Raw genomic sequence first — 19,291 nt, 5'->3', positions numbered from 1 at the left:
ACTTTATTTTTATAAATATTTAATACTAGTGGCCCAGTACACGAATTCGTGCACCTTGAAAGGAACTGTGGGCCACAAGGTTGTGGTGGGCACAGAGGCGGGTCTCAGCCCATCCTCCATGCCCCGTCCAGACCCTCCTGCTGCGGCCCCTGGAACACTGTCTGCCAGCAGTCCCACTCCCGCCACTCCCACACCCTGACAGTACTGGCCCCACTCGCACACGCTGACCTGGACCTGCTGGGGTTGGACCCCGGCAACTGTATATCATAGTGACCGGTCATTCTGCCGTTCTATTTGTGGGTTGCGAGGCTGCGGTGGGTACAGAGGCGGGTCTCAGCCCATCCTCCATGCCCCGTCCAGACCCTCCTGCTGCGGCCCCTGGAACACTGTCTGCCAGCAGTCCCACTCCCGCCACTCCCACACCCTGACAGTACTGGCCCCACTCGCACACGCTGATGGCATGGAGCGATTGGGGCTGGCGCCAGCAGCGTGTGCGATCGGCGGCTGCTGCCCTGATTGACCGCAGGAGCAGGGCGAAGTAGAGAAGCCCTCAGGGGTGAATGAGGCTGGCAGCCAGCAATCACATCCACTGACGACGCCTAGCAATTGGGACCGGCACCAGGCACCAGCAAGCGGGTGTGAGCGACAGCTCTGGCGCTGACTGTGGGTGTGAGCGGGGTCGGTGCTGGCAGTGGGTGTGAGCAGCGGCTGCCGGTCCTGATCGCCCCTCAGATGCAGGGGGAGGTAGAGAAGCCCTGAGGGGCTATCAGGCTGGCAGCCGCCACTCGCACCCGCTGATGGAGCCGAGTGATTGGGGCCGGTGCTGGGTGCCAGCAGCGGGTGCAAGCGGGGCCGGCACTGGCAGCAAGTGTGAGTGCCCAGGACCATGGCGTTGGGATCAAAGAATTTTCAGTAACCACCAGAGGCTTGCCCCAGTGACAGCGATCGGCGACCCGCCTTACTCTGGCGCCCCTGCTCACCTGCACCACCATCCCGCTGTGGCCGACGTCCACCATGTTCCACGCACTCCCGCCTGCTACTGACACCCACCATGTTCCACGCGTGCCCCCTTGTGATCAGCGGACGTCATAGCAACCGGCTGTTCGGCTGTTTGGTTTATTTGCATATTAGGGTTTTATATATATAGATTCTTATACTCACAGGCCAAGGCTGTAGATCATTAAGTCCCTTTTCTAATTTCTCAACATCTGGAAACTTTGTGGCTCCATCAGCATCTGCCATAAGGATCTTTTCTCCTCGAGAACTGAATATACCCTGTATTTAAAAATTTCAATTAAAACAAAGTTGCTTAAGATTAAGGTTAAATTCAATGACATATCAGTCTGTTCAGCTTTACTTAAAATATCTAAGAGTGAAATAACAGGTATAAAATGACAGGAGGCCAAAGTTCACTTAAAACAAATTAGATTGATTGGCTCTTCCTACATGTATGTAATGCCTATTTCACAGTTTTAAAAACTTTGTGAGGTCATACAACTAATACCTTAGAAGCTAAGACTACTTTTAGATAAATCAAAGATATTGAATTAATAAGATTAAAAATGTGAAATGTCATCATATATAATATATATGCATTGTTTATATATCACGGCGCTTAGCACAGCTTATTAAGAACATATTTATGGCCCGTCTGGTGTGGCTCAGTGGTCGAGCATCTACCTATGAACCAGGAGGTCACAGTTCAATTCCCCGTCAGGGCACATGCCCAAGTTGCGGCTCGATCCTCAGCAGGGCATGCAGAAGGCAGTCAATCAATCATTCTTCCTCATCACTGATGTTTCTATTTCCCTCTCTCCCTCTCCCTTCCTCTCTGAAAGCAATAATAAAAAAAAGAACATATTTATGAAGACTGAACAAATATATACAAATTTTCTGTGAAATGCCTAGCAATTTTTTATTCTTTATTTTGAATCTAAAGTATTTTAAATAAATTGTTGAATGAAGAAATATGGAATATCACTAAAATTTAGGAAATGTGGATATATCCATACATATTCTGTTATATTAGGCAGCTGACACTTAGCAAAATCATGCACTCAATTTTGAATTGGTCATTTGTGCAAAATATGGCACAGAAATAAACTATATGACCATTGCTAAATATTTATGTGGAGTGTTTATTTGGTGTTGGGTTGTATGAGCTCCTTATATATTTTGGACACACACACACACACACACACATCTATACACACATATATACATATATACATCAACTCCTAATTTCATGATGCACTTGAGTGAATTAATTTTTCCTTAAGTACAAATATATTTATGACTTGATATTGTAAAATACAGCTTTGATATCATTTAAAAGTGTGACTGCAGATAAAATATATATAAATGTAGATAGAAATTTGATCATTTATTCTATGGAATAGGTCCACTAATTAGTGTCTGTAATGTTTACCATACACATTAATTAGTATATGGGTAAAAAAAGGAACAAAAATGTTATATTTAACACCTGAACATATATGAAGTTTTAGAAAAAACATTACAAGGTACAAAAGCTGCTTAATACGGAAAAACAAATAATAAAGCACTATTTCAATGATACATGATAATGGTGAACTGGAGATCATTAATGGAAAACTGCCCTTGACTCTCTAACATGTTAATGCTGCCTCATCAATTTTGTAAAGGAGGGTTCTTTAATGCTTGCTACTCTTCCTTCTGCTATTTTTGATGGTCTTCACTGTCATTCAGTCACTTCCAATCCTTTCAGACTATTGATTTTTCTTCCTCCTTATGTGGCTCATTTCCCAAGGCTTGGTTCCTGGCCCTTTTTTATTCCCTCTTCCTTGCCAATTTAATGGCTTCGACTATCATCTGATGTATATGGATGATTCATTCATCATCTCCTTTCGCCCCGGCTATTCTGAATACCGCTACTTGGTATCTCAAATTTAATATGGCTCCAGCTTAACTCAACATACAGTACTGACTTATTTAAAAAAAAAATCTATCTATCTATCTATATATATAGATTTCAGAGAGGAATGGAGGAAAGAGAGATAGAAACATCAATAATGAGAATAATTGATTGGCTGCCTCCTGCATGCCCTATAATGTAGATCGAGCCAGCAACCCGGGCATGTGCCCTGACTGGGAATCGAACCATGACCTGGTCTTTAGGTCAACACTCAACCACTGAGCCATGCTGGCTGGGCTACAATACTATCTTTTAAATCAGCTACTCCTCCATTGTCACCCAAGGCCATTGGTAACTCATTCTTCTCCATTACCTGATCTTATGTGGCCTAATTTTAAATACCTCCTACATTTATCTTCTGTTTTGTTACTATCATAATCCAAGTAATATTCATTATCTTGCCTAAACTACTACCCTGGCCGCTGTTGCTCTGTCAATGGTAAAAGTCTAAAAGCCCCTAGTCTAAAGTTCATGATATGAACCCACCTACCCCTCTGGCCTTATTTCTAGAGTCAAACCACAAGTACCACTAATAGTTCCTTTATTGTGCCTTTGGTCATGTTCCTCCTCTGCAAATGTAATAGCTATGGGACCCTAAGTAATCTACTCTACCTATCCAATCCTCAATTTCCTCATTTTTATAATCAAAATAATAGGACCTAACTCATGATACAACACTAGGAGGATTAAATGTGATAATTATGTTGAAGTGGTTTACTGTCCAGCTCAAAATAATCAGTAAGCAAGTGAAAGCCAGCATTTGCCATCATTAGAGGTCTGGTATCAGCCAACATCTTCTTTGTGAAGTCTGCTATTTTCCTCATGTGCCTGAGACTGTTATTGATTTATCCCAATATCTTTTCTTTCCTCCTTTGGAACGCTGATTTAGTCAAGAATGAGTATGTTAGAAAAAACATTTTTTAGCCTTCCTTGGAAGCAGAGGTGGCCCTGTGATAATGTTCTGGCTAGTGAAATTTACCTAAGTCATTGGGCAGAGCGTCTGGGAATGTTCCTTAAAAGGGAGCAAACCAGTTGGCAAGCATCTTCTGCCCTTTGTCCTTCCTCCTTTCTGGAATGTGGATGTAATTAATAGTGCTCCAGGCATCATCTTGGATGTATGAAGAAAAGGGAGTGAAAAGATAGGAGCTAGATTTCTGATATTGTGGAGTTGTTGAACAAGCCTTGGATTGTCTGTCTCTCTCTCTCTCTCTGTATATATATATATATATACATATATAGACTGCTTTTATGGAGGGTTGAGGGAGGTGCTAAATAAATAAATAAAACTCCAAGTCATTTAGGGCATTATTATTTGAAACTTTTTTCTCATAACTGACTTTTGGCTTTTTGGTTAGTGTATCTTGATTACTGCCTGATATGCTTCAGGTGAAAGTAATCTTTTCTTTCTTGGAATTTCTATAGCACTTCATTTGTTTTGCTCTCATAAGTACAATCACCTTTTCTATTACACCAGTGGTTCTCAACCTTCTGGCCCTTTAAATGCAGTTCCTCATGTTGTGACCCAACCATAAAATTATTTTCGTTGCTACTTCATAACTGTAATATTGCTACTGTTATGAATCATAATGTAAATATCTGATCTGCAGGATGCTCTTAGGTGACCCCTGTGAAAGGGTCGTTCAACCGCCAAAGGTGTCACAACCCAAAGGTTGAGAACCGCTGTATTAGACTATGATAGACTATATCAGATTGGTCTTAGTTCATGGCACCCTGCTTAGCACAGTGCCTTCATATAGGTAAAATTTAATACACAAAAGCATGTTGTAAACTGCAAAATAAATACACGAACAAATAAATAAACAAACCACATAATCTTATTATCCAATCACTCTACGAAAGACAGAGATAGAAAAATGGTAACATTTTAAACTCTGATTAAGATAAACATTTTTCTGAATTACACAGTATGTTATAGATACCAAATATTTTCAGATTTGATCAAATATACCTATACATATAAAGTTATTACTAAAAATAATTTACCACTAATTTGAAATCCTGGTATTCAACTAGCTAGCTATAGAATTTACATGTACTACAGTCTTATTCAAAGTATCTTTATGTTTTTTAAATCTTCAGCCGAGGATATTTTCTCCACTGATCTTTTTTTAGAAGTGTTAAATACTCTTTATTTGATATTATACATCAGGGGTCCTCAAACTTTTTAAACAGGGGGCCAGTTCACCTCGGACCGTTGGAGGGCCGGACTATAGTTTAAAAAAAAACTATGAACAAATTCCTATGCACACAGCGACGGCAAAACACCCGGCGGGCCGGATAAATGTTTTCAGCGGGCCGCATGTGGCCCGCGGGCCGTAATTTGAGGACCCCTGTTATACATAAACCACACTAAAATGTCTTTCATTCAATAAAAGGCAATAGTTTGGATACAGAGAATTTTATTAAATTGGCAGAGTTTTGATCAAAAAGATAAAATGGTCACTACCAGTTTATCCGCAGCCCTTGCCTTTTAACAGACTAATGAACACAGCTTGAAACACAAGCAAGTCTTGCAGGTCTAAGAGACAGTGAAGGGATTTCCTCAGAATTTAAATGTATTAACACAACCAATTATATAAATCTAAATATAAGCCAATCTTCTATAGGTTTTGAGATGGCATTCACCACCTCTGTGAAAAGTTAAACATTATGAATCAAGTCCAATCATATTTTTAGAAAAGGGCAGTGATAGCACTTTCTGAACCAAAATTACCATCAAAGCTCAAAAAGCTGACCATATTCATTTAACCACAAGCCAATCTTATTTAAATCAGGACTGCCCCAAAGAAATGTTCTATTAGCCATTCATGATCTGAATTGTGGTGTATGAGATCAATTTAAAGATGGTACACATAAAAAAAATCATGAGACATTTGTAATAAATATGGCAGTGGCCAACTATTACTCATTAGTAGCTTTTTTGAGATAAGCTATCAAGTCTGCCCTTTCTACACTCTTCTTAATGTCAGCAAAGATCGTTTTTATTCTAGGGATGTACTTCTTGGGATTCTCCAAATACTCCATCAGTGTAGCATCTCCCCAAGTGAGACCTTGTTCTTGTTGGCCTTTGTTCTTTCTTTCTGTGTAAGAAAATCCAGGGGGCTGACCTGTCTTTTGCCCAAATAGACCATGGAGATTTGGCCCAGGCTTGTGTTTGCCTCCCTTTTCCACAGTATGGCACTGGGCACACTTCTGGACAAAAATCTTCTTGCCCCTTTCAACATCACCCATTTTTAAATCGATTGTTAGTCACGTGCAACACAGAGGTTCCCACTTGCAAGCCAGACGTCACACTCTCTAACTCCGCTGATTTTTATAGAGAATGGAAGAGGGGGAAGGAGGAAGGGGACACACACACACACACAGACACACAGACACACACACACACACACACACACACACACACACACACACACACACCCCAATACAAGAGAGAAACATCTGTTGGTTGCCTCCTGCATGTGCCCCAACCAGGGTTGGGGATCGAACCTGCAACCTGTGTCCTTGACTGGGAATTGGGCCGATGCTCTAATCACTGAAACACAAGGCCAAAATATCTTTATATTTTAGATAAAAATATTGAAACTATGTATTACCATTTTAATAGCTCCACCTTTCCCACGATTCTTCACCAGTGTTATCACTCGTATTTTGTCACTTCCATATTTCTGGCAATATTTAAAAGCTACCTGTCAAATTATATAAAAGTGAGAAAAAATTAACTTGGATTACAAAATAGTAATATAAAGTGGGTTTCTTATTTTGGCTTAACCAGTTAACTGCCACACATCCAAAATGGAAACCATCCCCACACGCCACGGTATTTTGAATTTAATTAAAAAATAAATTTGCAATAAATATTATAAAAAATAATATTACAATTCGGGTGGTCTTGAATATTTTCAGTTGAAAATTCTCACGAAAAATGATTTTAAAGTTGGTCTATAGATGCTTATGGCAGGCAAATGGTTAAACACTGCTATTCCAGTTGTCTTCTTCCTGTGACTCGATTATACCCACCATGCATTTTGGTGGCCCAGGGGAGTTGCTGAATTCTTGGTGTAAAAATATGACACCAGGAATTGACCTACTAGGCTGAAGGTAGACTTCACTTCCCTGCAGAGGAACCAGTTGAACAGGCAGCTGCTGTCTCCTTATTATCTCTTCTACCTAAACTACTGAGCTTCCAGAAAAAAAACAAAATCTATATGCTAACATACACACTTGTGACCTAAGCCTACAATACTGCTCAATGACTTGTTTGTCAACAACCAATCTCAGTCCCCAAAGAGGTTGTTTGTATTCTAGAACATTTTCCTCAAATCTCACTTGAATTTCTCTTTCTCAGCAGATATCCATGCCATAACTTATCTTCTGAATCTTCAATCTCTTCCTCTCTGCTGGCTCCACAGCTTTAAACATGCTTAAGACTCCAGCATACTAAAAATTTCCCTTTGATTTCACTATTACCTCAAGAAACTATCAGTATTCTTTTATTTATAATCAAAGTCTTGAAATAGTGATCTACATCTATTTATATATTCTTTAGTTTATAATCAAAGTCATAAAAACTAATCTACATCTATAATATATATAAATCTATATACTGCCATCTACATCTCTTCCTCATGTTTAGTCTTCAAACCAGTGCAGCGCGACTGATATCCTTTGCTTTTCCACATTAAATCTCTTAACGTTCTCTTCTTTCCATTTAACCTCCTAATCAACAGTACCCTCTCCTTTTGGCACTCAATTCCATAGGCAGTTGTGAAGTTATTCTAATCTGGTGTCTGCCCTCCTGTCGGGCCAGCTTAAGATGCAGCTCAAACACCATGTCTTTTTCCTAGCTTCTATGCTCATTCTCACCCCTCCAGGAAAAAGGAAAGTGATTCTAATAGGTTCAAAAGGCATTTTCTCGTTTAACTGTTACTTTACTAATCACATAATATAACTGCAGACCTTGCCCACCAGGCGGTGGGCTACTTAACGGCTAAACTTACTATTTCTAGTGCCTGATAGATAGTCTAGAATTGATTAATCTCAATGAACAAATGCAGCCACAGTCCTTTGTACATACTCCTATTACAGCATTGTGGTAGGCATTGTTAGCTACTTACCCAACAAACAATGCCTCCTTCTTCCTTACTATTATGACTCCAGTCTTACATAGTGACAGTGTGTACAGGACTAGATAATGAATCATGATTGGTCTAAATCTGCTTTGCCAAGTACTTTCCCAGTCCTCCTTTCAGGTATGGGTTGTCATGTCACCAAGTTCTGGCTCATGAAGTCTACTGCAGGTCTGCTGGAGGATAAGGCTTCTGGTAAAGCTTTCTATTTCCAATTAAAAAGGACAGAGGCACTCAAAGATAAATCTTAATGTTCTGGCTGTCTCTTACAGCTTAGGACATGTGATAATTGGAGCTGTGATAATTTTGTGATCAGGGAGAATATGAGAATTGAAAAGCTGCTTTTCCTCAGCTGGGCTGCTGCTGCTTCTGCAATCTCAGCAATAAGTGATGGATGTTTATTTTCTATGCCCTTCCTTCCATATAATTAACAAATTTCTGGAATAGTCTGTGTTTATGTTTTTCGTGTCACATTCATTATTCAAAGTGCAGCACCTAATCTTCCTAAAGCAGATCCCATAATACTGACTGGCCTCTATGCCTTTGTTTACACTATATTTTTAAAATATAGTGTAAACATGTTCTTAGTCATAACCATCCTTAAAAGTTCAGTTCAAAAGTCACTTCTCTTTCTCTCAGATTCTTTACAATATTTTATTTTCAGCACTTTTTACCTGCAATACAGTTAAACAACTGTCCTGAAGGCTTCTTGCACAAAGGAGTGGGCTCATGTATTTGTATGGTTCCTCCAGTGTCTAGAACTCCATGTATACTTGGTATTTAACAAAAAATCATTACTGAATAATTACATGAATAATCAAGTAAACAGGTGTTTCCCTGTATACTTATTGTAAGGAATGGCTATAGGGTTAAGCCTCAGACTGACCTGTTGGCAAAGTCACAAACAAGTCCCAGCTTAGAGGGCATAGCCCTCTTAGCACAATTAGGCTTGACCTTATGATGCTTGCTAGATCTTATCTGGGTAGCTAATGGGCTGTGGGAGGTGCAGCAAGTGCTGCCAAAACAAGTGAAACTCACAAGAACATTGTAACTATGGTGATCACTACCTTGTTTACGTATGGCTATAAAATAAAGGCTCAGCTTGCTGTCTGGATCTTTCTCTGTGGACTCAGCCAGGCACAGGAGATCCACCTAGACCAGGGGTGGGAAAACTTTTTGACTCGAGGGCCACAATGGGTTCTTAAACTGGACCGGAGGGCCAGAACAAAAGCATGGATGGAGTGTTTGTGTGAACTAATATAAATTCAAAGTAAACACCATTACATAAAAGGGTACAGTCTTTTTTCTCAATAGTTTTATTCATTTCAAACGGGCCAGATCCGGCCCGCGGGCTGTAGTTTGCCCACTGCTGACCTAGACCCAGCTTATTCTCTTTGTCTTTTCTAAATCCTTCGACACCTCCCCTCAGGCTCACCGAACCCTTGGCTGTGCTGGCCCGGCAACCTTATTATAAGGTACACTAGAGGCCCAGTGCACAAAAATTTGTGCACTTGGGGTGGGGGGTGTCCCTCAGGCCTGCTTTAGGGATCTCTGATGAAGCAAAACTAAGATTTTACACTTGCTAAATTATTCCATATTTTCTATCTACTGGCAATTCTAAAAGCAAGTTTACTTACCTTCGAAGTCTGGTCTTTGCTGCCATCATCTACTACTATCACCTCATAAGTAAAAGTAGGATCTTGTTTCTGTAAGAAGCAAAAATAACATACCACAATTTGGCATAACTGCCATAAAAAACTAAAAAAATTTAAAAAATAACTGTAGTGTTAATGTGTATATAAAGTAGTGAATAAACCACAGAAAATAAAAAGGCCAGAACAAACAGGAGAGACCCTGGGTAGGAGTAGAGGGTGGATACTAAGTCTCTGTTAGCATCTTGCTCTTCCTGTGGCATGTCAGTGAAGGAGCCAGGTTCTTGTGGTGCCGAGTACATCTGTGAGATGCTACCAGATGTATGAGAAAAAAGCCCAAGAGGTTTGAAGTTAGAGAGTGTAGATTCCAATTTGGAGGCACTTCTTAGCCTTACAACCTTAGGCAAGTTAACATTTTTGGCCCATTTTCTCACTAAAAACAACAACAAAAAAAACCTAGTCTATGTGGCTGGTGTAAAAGAGGTAGTAGCCTCACCTACAATAAGACCTCAATTCTCTTTCTCTTTTCTTTAAATTTAATTTTTGAGCATATAATACAAGCTCCTCCCTTTTGATGACTCTTCTATCTTCCCTTTACGCACACCAAAAAAACCAAAGTAAGTCAAAACAAGGAATTTTCTTTAAAGAGATTCAGCCTCTGTAACCGGTTTGGCTCAGAGGATAGAGCATCGGCCTGTGGACTGAAAGGTCCCAGGTTCGATTCCGGTCAAGGGCATGTACCTTGGTTGCGGGCACATCCCCAGTAGGGAATGTGCAGGAGGCAGCTGATCGATGTTTCTAGCTCTCTCTCCCACTCCCTTCCTCTCTGTAAAAAATCAATAAAATATATTTAAAAAAAAAGATTCAGCCACAAAGCTTACTTGTTTTCTTAAACTCTTCAAAAAGATTCCAACAGCAGCTAATGCCATAAAACAGTGGCACATATTACCTTTTTTTAGCAGGGAAAGAAGAGGAAAATAAATGAGGGGGGACTCTTAAGAATAATAAAGAAATACAAAATAATTTTGCCTTAATTGTGTCTTTCAAATAAATTTATTAAAAAATCACAAAAGTGAAAGCAGCATTGTGCTACCATACAAAGTTTCAGGCATTCTATCACTCAATTTTATGTATAAAATCAGGCAAGAGAGGATAAAATGTAGGTAGGAGGGTACATAAGAGAAATGTCAGCTTTGCAGCTTGCTTTCAGGTCACTACCTGCCTCTGGAAGTAGTGAGTTATGTGCTAGGGTTGCCTAGCAACAAGCTGAGAACAGGGACCAGTGATAATGATGGCCTAAGCAGAACCAACATTGCCTTTCACAGTGGATCTCACCTGGGATCCACAAGTTGGTAACCTTGTCTAGTTTTAATTGGAGACATTATATTGAAAGAGAAAACATGATACCTGTCTCTCTTCTAGATAGCCCAGAGCTTCATCCATCATTATAGGCACTTAAAGAAAAAAAAAAAGGTTCATTAAAAATTGCTTTTGAAATTGTTAACAGGATTCCAGGGAAGAAGGAATAGGGAAACTGAGATAGGAAAGTTAAATCAAGGCCAAACACTGTGGATAACTTGCAGCCAGCTTGTAACTAACAAGCCATTATCTTCCCTAGCCAAGGACACTTGAGAGCAAATGGTTAAAAAACTCAGTAAGAGAATTCAGAAAAGGAGGGAAAAAGGGGATAGGAAAAAAGGACACTTTTACTTTCTAAGCAGAGAAGCCAGCAATCTCAAGGCTTGGCAAGGTAAAGTTGCCAGGTGTTTCTCATGATTTCTGGGAAGGTCACAACAAAGTTAAAAAAGGGGACCTTGAACCCTAGCTGGTTTGGCTCAATGAATAGAGTGCTGGCCTGTGGACTGAAGGGTCCTAGGTTGTTCATTTCCAGTCAAGGGCACATGTCCATGTTGTGGGCTTGATCCCCAGTAGGGGGCATACAGGAGGCAGCTGATCAATGATTCTCTTTCATCATTGATGTTTCTATTTCTCTATCCCTCTCCCTCTCTGAAATCAATTAAAAAAGGGGGTGGGGGACCTTTCAAATTAATCTGTACCAAAATATTCAGTAAAGGAATTTTGAAGCCTATAGAAAGGAGGGTATATAACACCCTGGACCCCCATCCAACCTGCTCTTCAGATTAGTTGAGAACCCACCTGTGCTTCATGAGCCAGATGTATAGGTTTGCTTGCTTTGCTTTTTCAATAAAGGTGCATGCTTTAATAAACTGGCTTTTCACACTGCAATCATGGTCTCTCATATAAATTCATTTATATGAGAAGATAAGGATCATGGTTGGGAATAGTCCTTTCCCACTGACTCAGGAGGCTGTCTGGGAACACCTCACTGGTGTTGATGAGAAGTGTCTCTAACAAAATGATTTATCAAGTTCTAACACACTCAGAGTTTACTTTTGGAAAAAATCCATATAATCTAAGAAGCTATTCTGGGACCTTCCTGCACTAACCATTTTCATTTGGAACACCTGTCCTCTGTTCACAACTTATTCATTACTCCTCAAGTCCACTTCGGTCTCACTATTTTATGCTGCTGCTCATAGCCTCATAGCTAATATTCTATTTTCCTCTTCTGAGCTGCAACTACCAACCAATTAGATACTCACCATAGCCCACATCTACTAATGTTCTGGGAAAGGCAGTAAAATGCAATACTATAAATTTCCTTTTCTTCCCAAATCATCCCTTAGCAGAAAATCAAAAAGGGCTTACACCGCTTTTCTTCATTGTATGAAGGCACAACAATAGAAAGCTGTTTAGTAGGTGAGTCCCTTATGGTGGGTAGAGTTTCCTTCTGTCCTCTGGCATTTAAGAAGAACTTCTCTTCTTCATGTCGATGAAGAGGTGGCATTTCTGTAGCAGTTACAAATGCAACAAAGGAAATCTAAAAGCAGATATGTTAAAAAGAAATTGTTAGGTTCACCTGTTTTACATTTGTTATGTTCGAACGCTGTATGATTTATGTCCCCCCCCCCCACCCTTTGTTAGAATATTTATTCTCAGTTTTTAGTCCATTAATAATAGTCTGGAGGTGACTCCAAAATTCAAACCAGTCTTAAGAATGATGATTGTCCTTTTACCCATTAGTAATGTCTTAAGAGAGACTGTCTCTTCCCAGTTGTCATTCTCTAGGGCTGTCATCCCAGATCTAATAGGGAACAAATTATAGAAGTACAATCTGCTCTTAGATGTGCCAAACCCCCAATCCTGGGCATACATTGAGTGAGGTTCAATCCCTACTTGGAGCTTACAGGTGACAGAGGACAAGTTCATATAACAATTGGAACATGTGGGATGAAGGCAGACCTAGCATCCAGGACCAGATTGACACAGGGCATAAAGGGAAGATTCTCCCAATCCCCATAGTGAGGACTAATAATGCTTAAGAATTCTTGGCACTTATCCCAGATTTCAACTCAGAATACAGTATTTTCTGGAGTAAAGTATCAACCTTGTAGAATATGTATCAAATATTGGTAAATGTCATGCACTATTAATATTATATAGCTCCCTTCCACATATGATTAGGAGCTAGCTTTGGAAATAGCTATTCTTTGGAATACTACGTCTATTGGCACACCTTCTATTTCTAAACAATCAATTTACATATTATCATTTGTAATTTGAAAATCATGTATAATGTTCCATTGGGTACATACTGAAATTGCATATGCATTTGATTGGTGTAAGCATGGACAGTATCCAGACTAGTGGGTCCAAGTTATTGCTCTGCACCTCAGGTATCCAGATTGTGTTTTCTAAATTCCATCTCCCACTAGAAGCAACCAGTGTTCCTAAGAGGAATGTCTGGTTCAAGTTGGGGCAGGAAATGGGCAATGGTGGAATAGCACATCAATGATAATGAGGACGATGCAAAAAGTAGCCAACTTGGGGGGCTCTCATTGCCTTATGATGGGAGGATTTGAGCATCAAATTACTGCAAATCCATTGAAACAAATGAAAAGTATTTTAAATCATGTATTCATAATACTAAAAATAAAAAATTAATTGGTCACCTTTGTTAAGATGCCAGGGAACTATGTTATTATTTTGAAAACTTGCTTTTTATCTTACTTTTTATATATGAACAGTATTTCAGGCTAACTGGTAGCTGAGTATTAAATTATTTTTCATTATAGGTTTCTAGGTAATATATGAAGTTATGATAAATTAGAATATTCTACTTTTGCCAGTGAAATAATGAATTTAGGTATATTCCCAGTGAAATAATATGTTTAGGTAGTGATCATCAATGACTGCTAAAACCTTTAGGTAAATGACAAATTTTATAACTGGTAGGTCAGACTAATAACATCTTAACACCAAAGAAATCACACATTATAAATCTCCTGATGTTATAAAAGAGGAAGTATTCAGCATCACTCACACACTTTCCTTGATTTAAAAAAGTCAAACATTTATTTCATAAGTCTCTAGATGTAACTACTGGTTTACAAGAAATTCAGGAGTCAGAGATGTTAAAAGGCACCAAATGAGTGCAGTTAGTAAAATGCAGACTGTGAGAAATTCTACAGAAAAAATGACTACTTATTAAAGATAAGGGGGGCGGGGAAGGGAAGAGAAATTGTTATAGATCAAAAGACTTGAGACATATCAATGAAGTGCTAAGTGTGTGTGAATGCTGACTGGAAAAAACTGACTATTCTAAGACATACATCAGGCATTGGAACTGATATGTATTTAAAACCACTAAATAATGGTTAATGTAAAAAATAATTTGTGAGAATCCTACTGCCATTACATTTTCAAAGGGGTCCTATCTTTTTAGATAAATGCTAAGGCTTTACAGGTAAATTATGTCTTGGATTTGCTTCAAAATACTCCAGAAAGAAGTGGGGTGGGGAGAAAGTATGTATGGAGGGTGGAGATAAATATAACATACTAGTGGCCGGTGCATGGATTCATGCACACTGAAATTAATTATAAGAGCTTTATAGCGAGAACTTTATATGTATCGCGCATGTGCCAAGTCAACATTTATTTTTCAATTGCCAGTGGGCTCATATGTACCGGCTGTCGGTTGGGCAGTCAGACAGACGTACGGTTGGTCACTTAGCTTTTTATATATATAGATAGATAAAACAAGATTTGTGGGGTTTTTTGGTAATAATTATCCACTCTGTCTGACATTTAAAAAAACAAGTTCCAGGAGCTGTGTGACATTTGTGCATATGAAGCTCTTTAACCTGAGTTTCCGCACCAAATAAAGCTAGTATTTGTCAGTGTTGTTCCAAGATCAAATTTATTGAATACTTACAATACATTGGAAGTATTCAATAAATGGTAGCTCTTATAATCACTTCAAGCCATGGGGTCAACTAGTTCTAGTACAAACTCAAAATGTACACATGTAAATCTGTAACAGATTCAATAATGAGGCAGATCAATTTAGGATTTTCGTCAAACCCTAACCTGCCCACACCTTTGCTCAAAACCCTGAAAAAAATCCGAAATCTCCATATACCAAAAGTGAGGACTCCTCTCTCACTCAGACACAAATCACCCCAAAGAAATCAAGATAAAGTGCTTTTTCTCTAGCTAAACTGTTCCTAAGTTGTGAGTTTACAGACTTTCTGGCAAGATGACAGAGACCTTCCTGGCTGCTAATCTGAATGTCAAGGAAGCTGAAACCTCTTCATTAACTAACTAGAGAGCAGGCTCATTCCAAATCATATGGGAGAAAGTTCACTTGGCATACTTTCTACTACTTATGGATCAGCAAGTATTTACAATCTGTTTCCAGAATAATGGCAATATATATATATATATATATATGAGTTTGAATCTTACTGTACTGCATCATTTCGAGGCAGCTTATTTAGGGTGTTTAACTCTGGGACATAACGACCCCCCAAACAGATGTTAACACCAGGCTTTGCCTATCTTGGTCTTCCCGTGTTCCTAGTGGGTCTTTTTGATCCACTAATTTATTTCAATCTGTAATAGATAGCTTCTATTAGTGCTCTGTTACCGCTACTTGCTTAACCACATAAGGAAAAGGGGGACTAGAGAGCACTCACTTTCTGGGGGCTTAAGACCTCCCTGGCGGGGCAAGATTGAAGAGGATACAGACCCGGAAGGGAGTCTTGGAGAGGTTGGGATGGATGGAGGGTCCGGGGACAAGTGGGCTAGTGAGGAGTGGGTGGGCACGTCTCAAAGTGAACAAAGGTATGAGGCTCTGAGTACGTAGGGACATAGAGCTCCAAAGTAAAAATAAACAAGGAAGAAAGGGGGTGTGAAATTCAGAAGAGGAATTCTGGGGTAAAGGGTGGGGATAAGCATGGTGAAAGAAGACACAGAAGAGCGGGCAGCGCGGAGAGAATACCTGGGCCTAGTCTCCAGAAAAGCAACGAACCCAGGCCCGCGTTAGTCCCCAGTCCCTCTTCTCACCAGTATCAGGGCTGCGGCCGCCAGCGCCACGCCGAGCACCGCGCCGAGCACCACCAGCTGCAGCGGTAGCGAAGCCATCCTCCAAGCACCAGCTGCAGCCGCCCTATCCGGCACCCACACGCGCACGCGGAAGTGGGTCGCACAGCCCCGCCTCCCGCCCGCAGAGAGGCCGCGGCGCCGGGCACCTGCCGCCTACAGCGTCCTCGCGCGGCGAGGCGAAGAACACGTAGTAGTTGTGTGCCCGGCGCCTTGTTCCAAAGTAGGATTGCCAGAATTCGCAAGTAAAAACACACGCTGTCCACTTAATTTGAATTTCAGATAAACAACGTTATTTTTAACATCCTTATTAAAATATAATTGCACAACCATATAACCCACCCATTTAAAAGTTTTGGTATGTCATATGATTTTTTAAAACGGTGGTAATTTTTTGATATTTTAACCATTTTAAATGTACAATACGGTGGCATTAATTAAATTAACAATGTTCTGCAACCATCACCATCATTTCTAAAACCTTCCCGGCTCCCCAGCCCTTGGTAACAACCACTAACATACACCACTGGAACCGTACTCCTAGAAGGAAATTACTTTATCTGACATTCAAATTTAATTGGCTGTACTTTATTTTCTGGCAACCCTATCCAGAAGGGAGGTGGAAGCCTTTGAGCCAAGACATAGCCTACAAAATCAGCAGCTCCTTTGGAGCCCGCCCGGGAACTTGCAAAGGGTCACCGCAGGAAATTTACGTAATCTCCGGAGCTGGAGCTGCGAGCTCTTAGGAGAATTAAAACGCGAGCCTAGCCTGACAGAGGCGGGAAAGGGCGTAGAAATTTTGCAGTAATGCTTCACACTCAGTACTGTATTATTTGCTATCAATTCAATTTTCTTTCAAACTCTTGAACTACCCGACTGTTTCTAAAGAGAGACGCTCATCACTTAACCAATAGCTGATTCGTCAAAACCTGTAGAAGGCAAAGAAACCAAAAGAGACTTCCAGCAAGAGACTGGAAACTAAGGCGGGTCAATAACCACCGTAGTTTCACCTTCTGCGTCTCATGCTATGGGAGATGGGCACTCGGTTCCTCTTCGACAGTGTGGGGGCGGAGCAGGCGCGCGTCCTGGAGACGGAAATCGCCCCCGCGCAAACGCAGGCTCGCGAGAAGATGGCGGCCGGGTTCAAGTGAGTGTTGGCGGCTGGCGCGCACGAGTTTGTTCCCTGGCAGAGGGTGGCTTCCCTTAACCGTTAGCTGGGGTTTCCTCACCTAGAGGCCACCCCACCAAGTTCCCACTTATCCCCGCGGAAGCCGGCCACGGGGCCGGAAGACCTGGAGGTGATCGTAGGAAAAGGAAAAGAGGGCTCCTTACCGCCAGTGAGACGGAAGGTGGACGGGTGTGTGTGTGTAGAGTTCAGTACCCACTGGAAGTGTTGTCGGTGTAGGTGGGGTAGCCTCTTCCTCATTGGGTGCTTGGGATGGGGTACTTGGCCTTCCCTTTGTTCCTTTCCGGTTATTAATAACTAGATTTTTCAAGGGTATCAGGAGCACTGTGGCTCGGTAGTGGATGTGCAGCTCCAGGAGACACAGTTGTATGTTTGTAAGAGTGTTGCATCAGGCCCCGCTGGCGTGGCTCAGTGATTGAGCATCGACCTATGAACCTGGAGGTCAAGGTTCGATTCCTGGTTAGGGCACATGCCTGGGTTGTGGGCAAGTGTTGCATCAGAACCACATGCCACTTCATTCTCCTTCAGTAATTTATTCCTAAAAGGACTGTGCCTTGTTTGGCAGTTTATTACATAAGCCTTTTTGTGTGTGTGTGCCACTCTGGTTAAACCAATAGATTTTCATTTTTAGAGTCAAGTTTTTAAGCATATAAATAGGAATCCAAAGGAAATCGATTTTATCAAAACAGTTATCTATTTGTATAAAATCTCAAGTGTATGATATAGTGTTAGACATAAACCTGCTCTAAAATTAACTTTCTTAAGCAAGATCTAGTGGGGATTCTATAACTCCTATAATTTAAAAATGACTATTAGTACACATACCTTTGACAAATTATTAAATAAAAATGAAAACTTCCAGTGTCTGTGGTTGTTAAAGTTGCAGGTACAGCTAATATAATAGTTTATTGCCCACAGTCATAATTAAAGAATATACTAAATTCAGTTACTGGATAGTAAAAATAAAGATGTAACTTTTTTTCATTCTCGCTAAGAATCCCTTCTTCAGAGAGAGAGTGATAGTAACATCTGAATTAATCCTCTTAAAGATGCCCAAGGTCTTTGAGCTCCAATACTGTAATTTTTCCTTGCAGAGTTAAGGACAGCAGTTAATAACTGTGATTGCTACAGAAAGAGTATCTACTTTTAGTAAACAGTTATATGCGGCAACATACACCTCAGAATTTATGAAAAACTTACATATTTTGGAGACTTATTCTGTTTCACTACACTTTTAAGATCTTTGCCAGTTTCTGGGTTTATGTTAAGATTCACTACTTCATGCCCTAACCAGTTTGGCTCAGCTGATAGAGCATCGGCCTGCAGACTCAAGGGTCCCAGGTTCGATTCCGGTCAAGGGCATGTACCTTGGTTGCGGGCACATCCCCAGTAGGGGGCGTGCAAGAGGCAGCTGATCAATGTTTCTCATTGATGTTTCTACCTCTCTATCCCTCTCCCCTCCTCTCTATAAAAAAAATCAATAAAATATATTAAAAAAATAAAAAAAGGTTCATTACTTCACATATATTTTTAATATGTTTCAGAACTGTGGAACCTCTGGAATTTTACAGGAGATTTTTGGTGAGTAAAAGGGGTTATGTAGATGTTATGCCTTTTGATAGTATATGCTTTAAAGACAATTTCATATATACAAATAATGAACATTGTTACATTGTACAACTGAAACAATTGTTATCCTATCTAATAAAAGAGAAACATGGTAATTGGCGTACGACCGCTACCCTTCCCATTGGCTAATCAGCAAGATATGCAAATTAACTGCCAGCCAAAATGGCGGCCGGCAGCCAGGCAGCTTGAAACTAACATGAGGCTTGCTTGCTTTAGTGACAGAGGAAGGCAAAGCTTCCCTGCCTGCTTTGGCGGG

At 40.4% G+C, this 19,291-nt stretch overlaps 3 protein-coding genes across 6 annotated transcripts in view; 1 reads left to right on the top strand and 2 right to left on the bottom strand.

Moving 5' to 3' along the window:
* Window positions 1-16,335, bottom strand: part of ALG5 (ALG5, dolichyl-phosphate beta-glucosyltransferase) — a 97,194-nt gene extending 80,859 nt beyond the window's left edge. For 2 of the 4 annotated variants that reach the window (XM_006757848.2, XM_015560100.1), the window contains exons 1-6: window positions 16,185-16,334; window positions 12,486-12,657; window positions 11,163-11,209; window positions 9,741-9,809; window positions 6,571-6,663; window positions 1,162-1,275 (exon numbers count right to left, since the gene is read on the bottom strand). In XM_006757848.2, coding sequence (XP_006757911.1) covers window positions 1,162-1,275; window positions 6,571-6,663; window positions 9,741-9,809; window positions 11,163-11,209; window positions 12,486-12,657; window positions 16,185-16,262 — 573 coding nt within the window. In that variant the 5' untranslated portion in view covers window positions 16,263-16,334. Of the gene's footprint in view, window positions 1-1,161; window positions 1,276-6,570; window positions 6,664-9,740; window positions 9,810-11,162; window positions 11,210-12,485; window positions 12,658-13,847; window positions 13,885-16,184 lie in introns of all 4 variants that reach the window. The other 2 variants (XM_015560101.1, XM_006757849.2) reach the window with 2 other exon arrangements.
* Window positions 5,847-6,225, bottom strand: LOC102774832 (cytochrome c-like). The gene has a single exon (XM_006757847.2). The coding sequence runs from the start codon at window positions 6,203-6,205 to the stop codon at window positions 5,876-5,878; it is 330 nt and encodes a 109-aa protein (XP_006757910.1). The 5' UTR covers window positions 6,206-6,225; the 3' UTR covers window positions 5,847-5,875.
* A 651-nt stretch (window positions 16,336-16,986) lies between the features above and the next one.
* Window positions 16,987-19,291, top strand: part of EXOSC8 (exosome component 8) — a 9,574-nt gene continuing 7,269 nt past the window's right edge. The window contains exons 1-2 of the mRNA XM_006757844.2: window positions 16,987-17,367; window positions 18,951-18,987. Of these exons, the coding sequence (XP_006757907.1) occupies window positions 17,243-17,367; window positions 18,951-18,987 (162 nt within the window). The 5' untranslated portion in view covers window positions 16,987-17,242. The remainder of the gene's footprint in view (window positions 17,368-18,950; window positions 18,988-19,291) is intronic.

The sequence above is a fragment of the Myotis davidii genome, unplaced genomic scaffold (assembly GCF_000327345.1).
Source record: "Myotis davidii unplaced genomic scaffold, ASM32734v1 scaffold1895, whole genome shotgun sequence".
NCBI lineage: Eukaryota > Metazoa > Chordata > Mammalia > Chiroptera > Vespertilionidae > Myotis > Myotis davidii.
The sequence above is the reverse complement of the archived record's forward strand: the minus strand, read 5'-3'. Positions and strand labels throughout refer to the sequence as shown.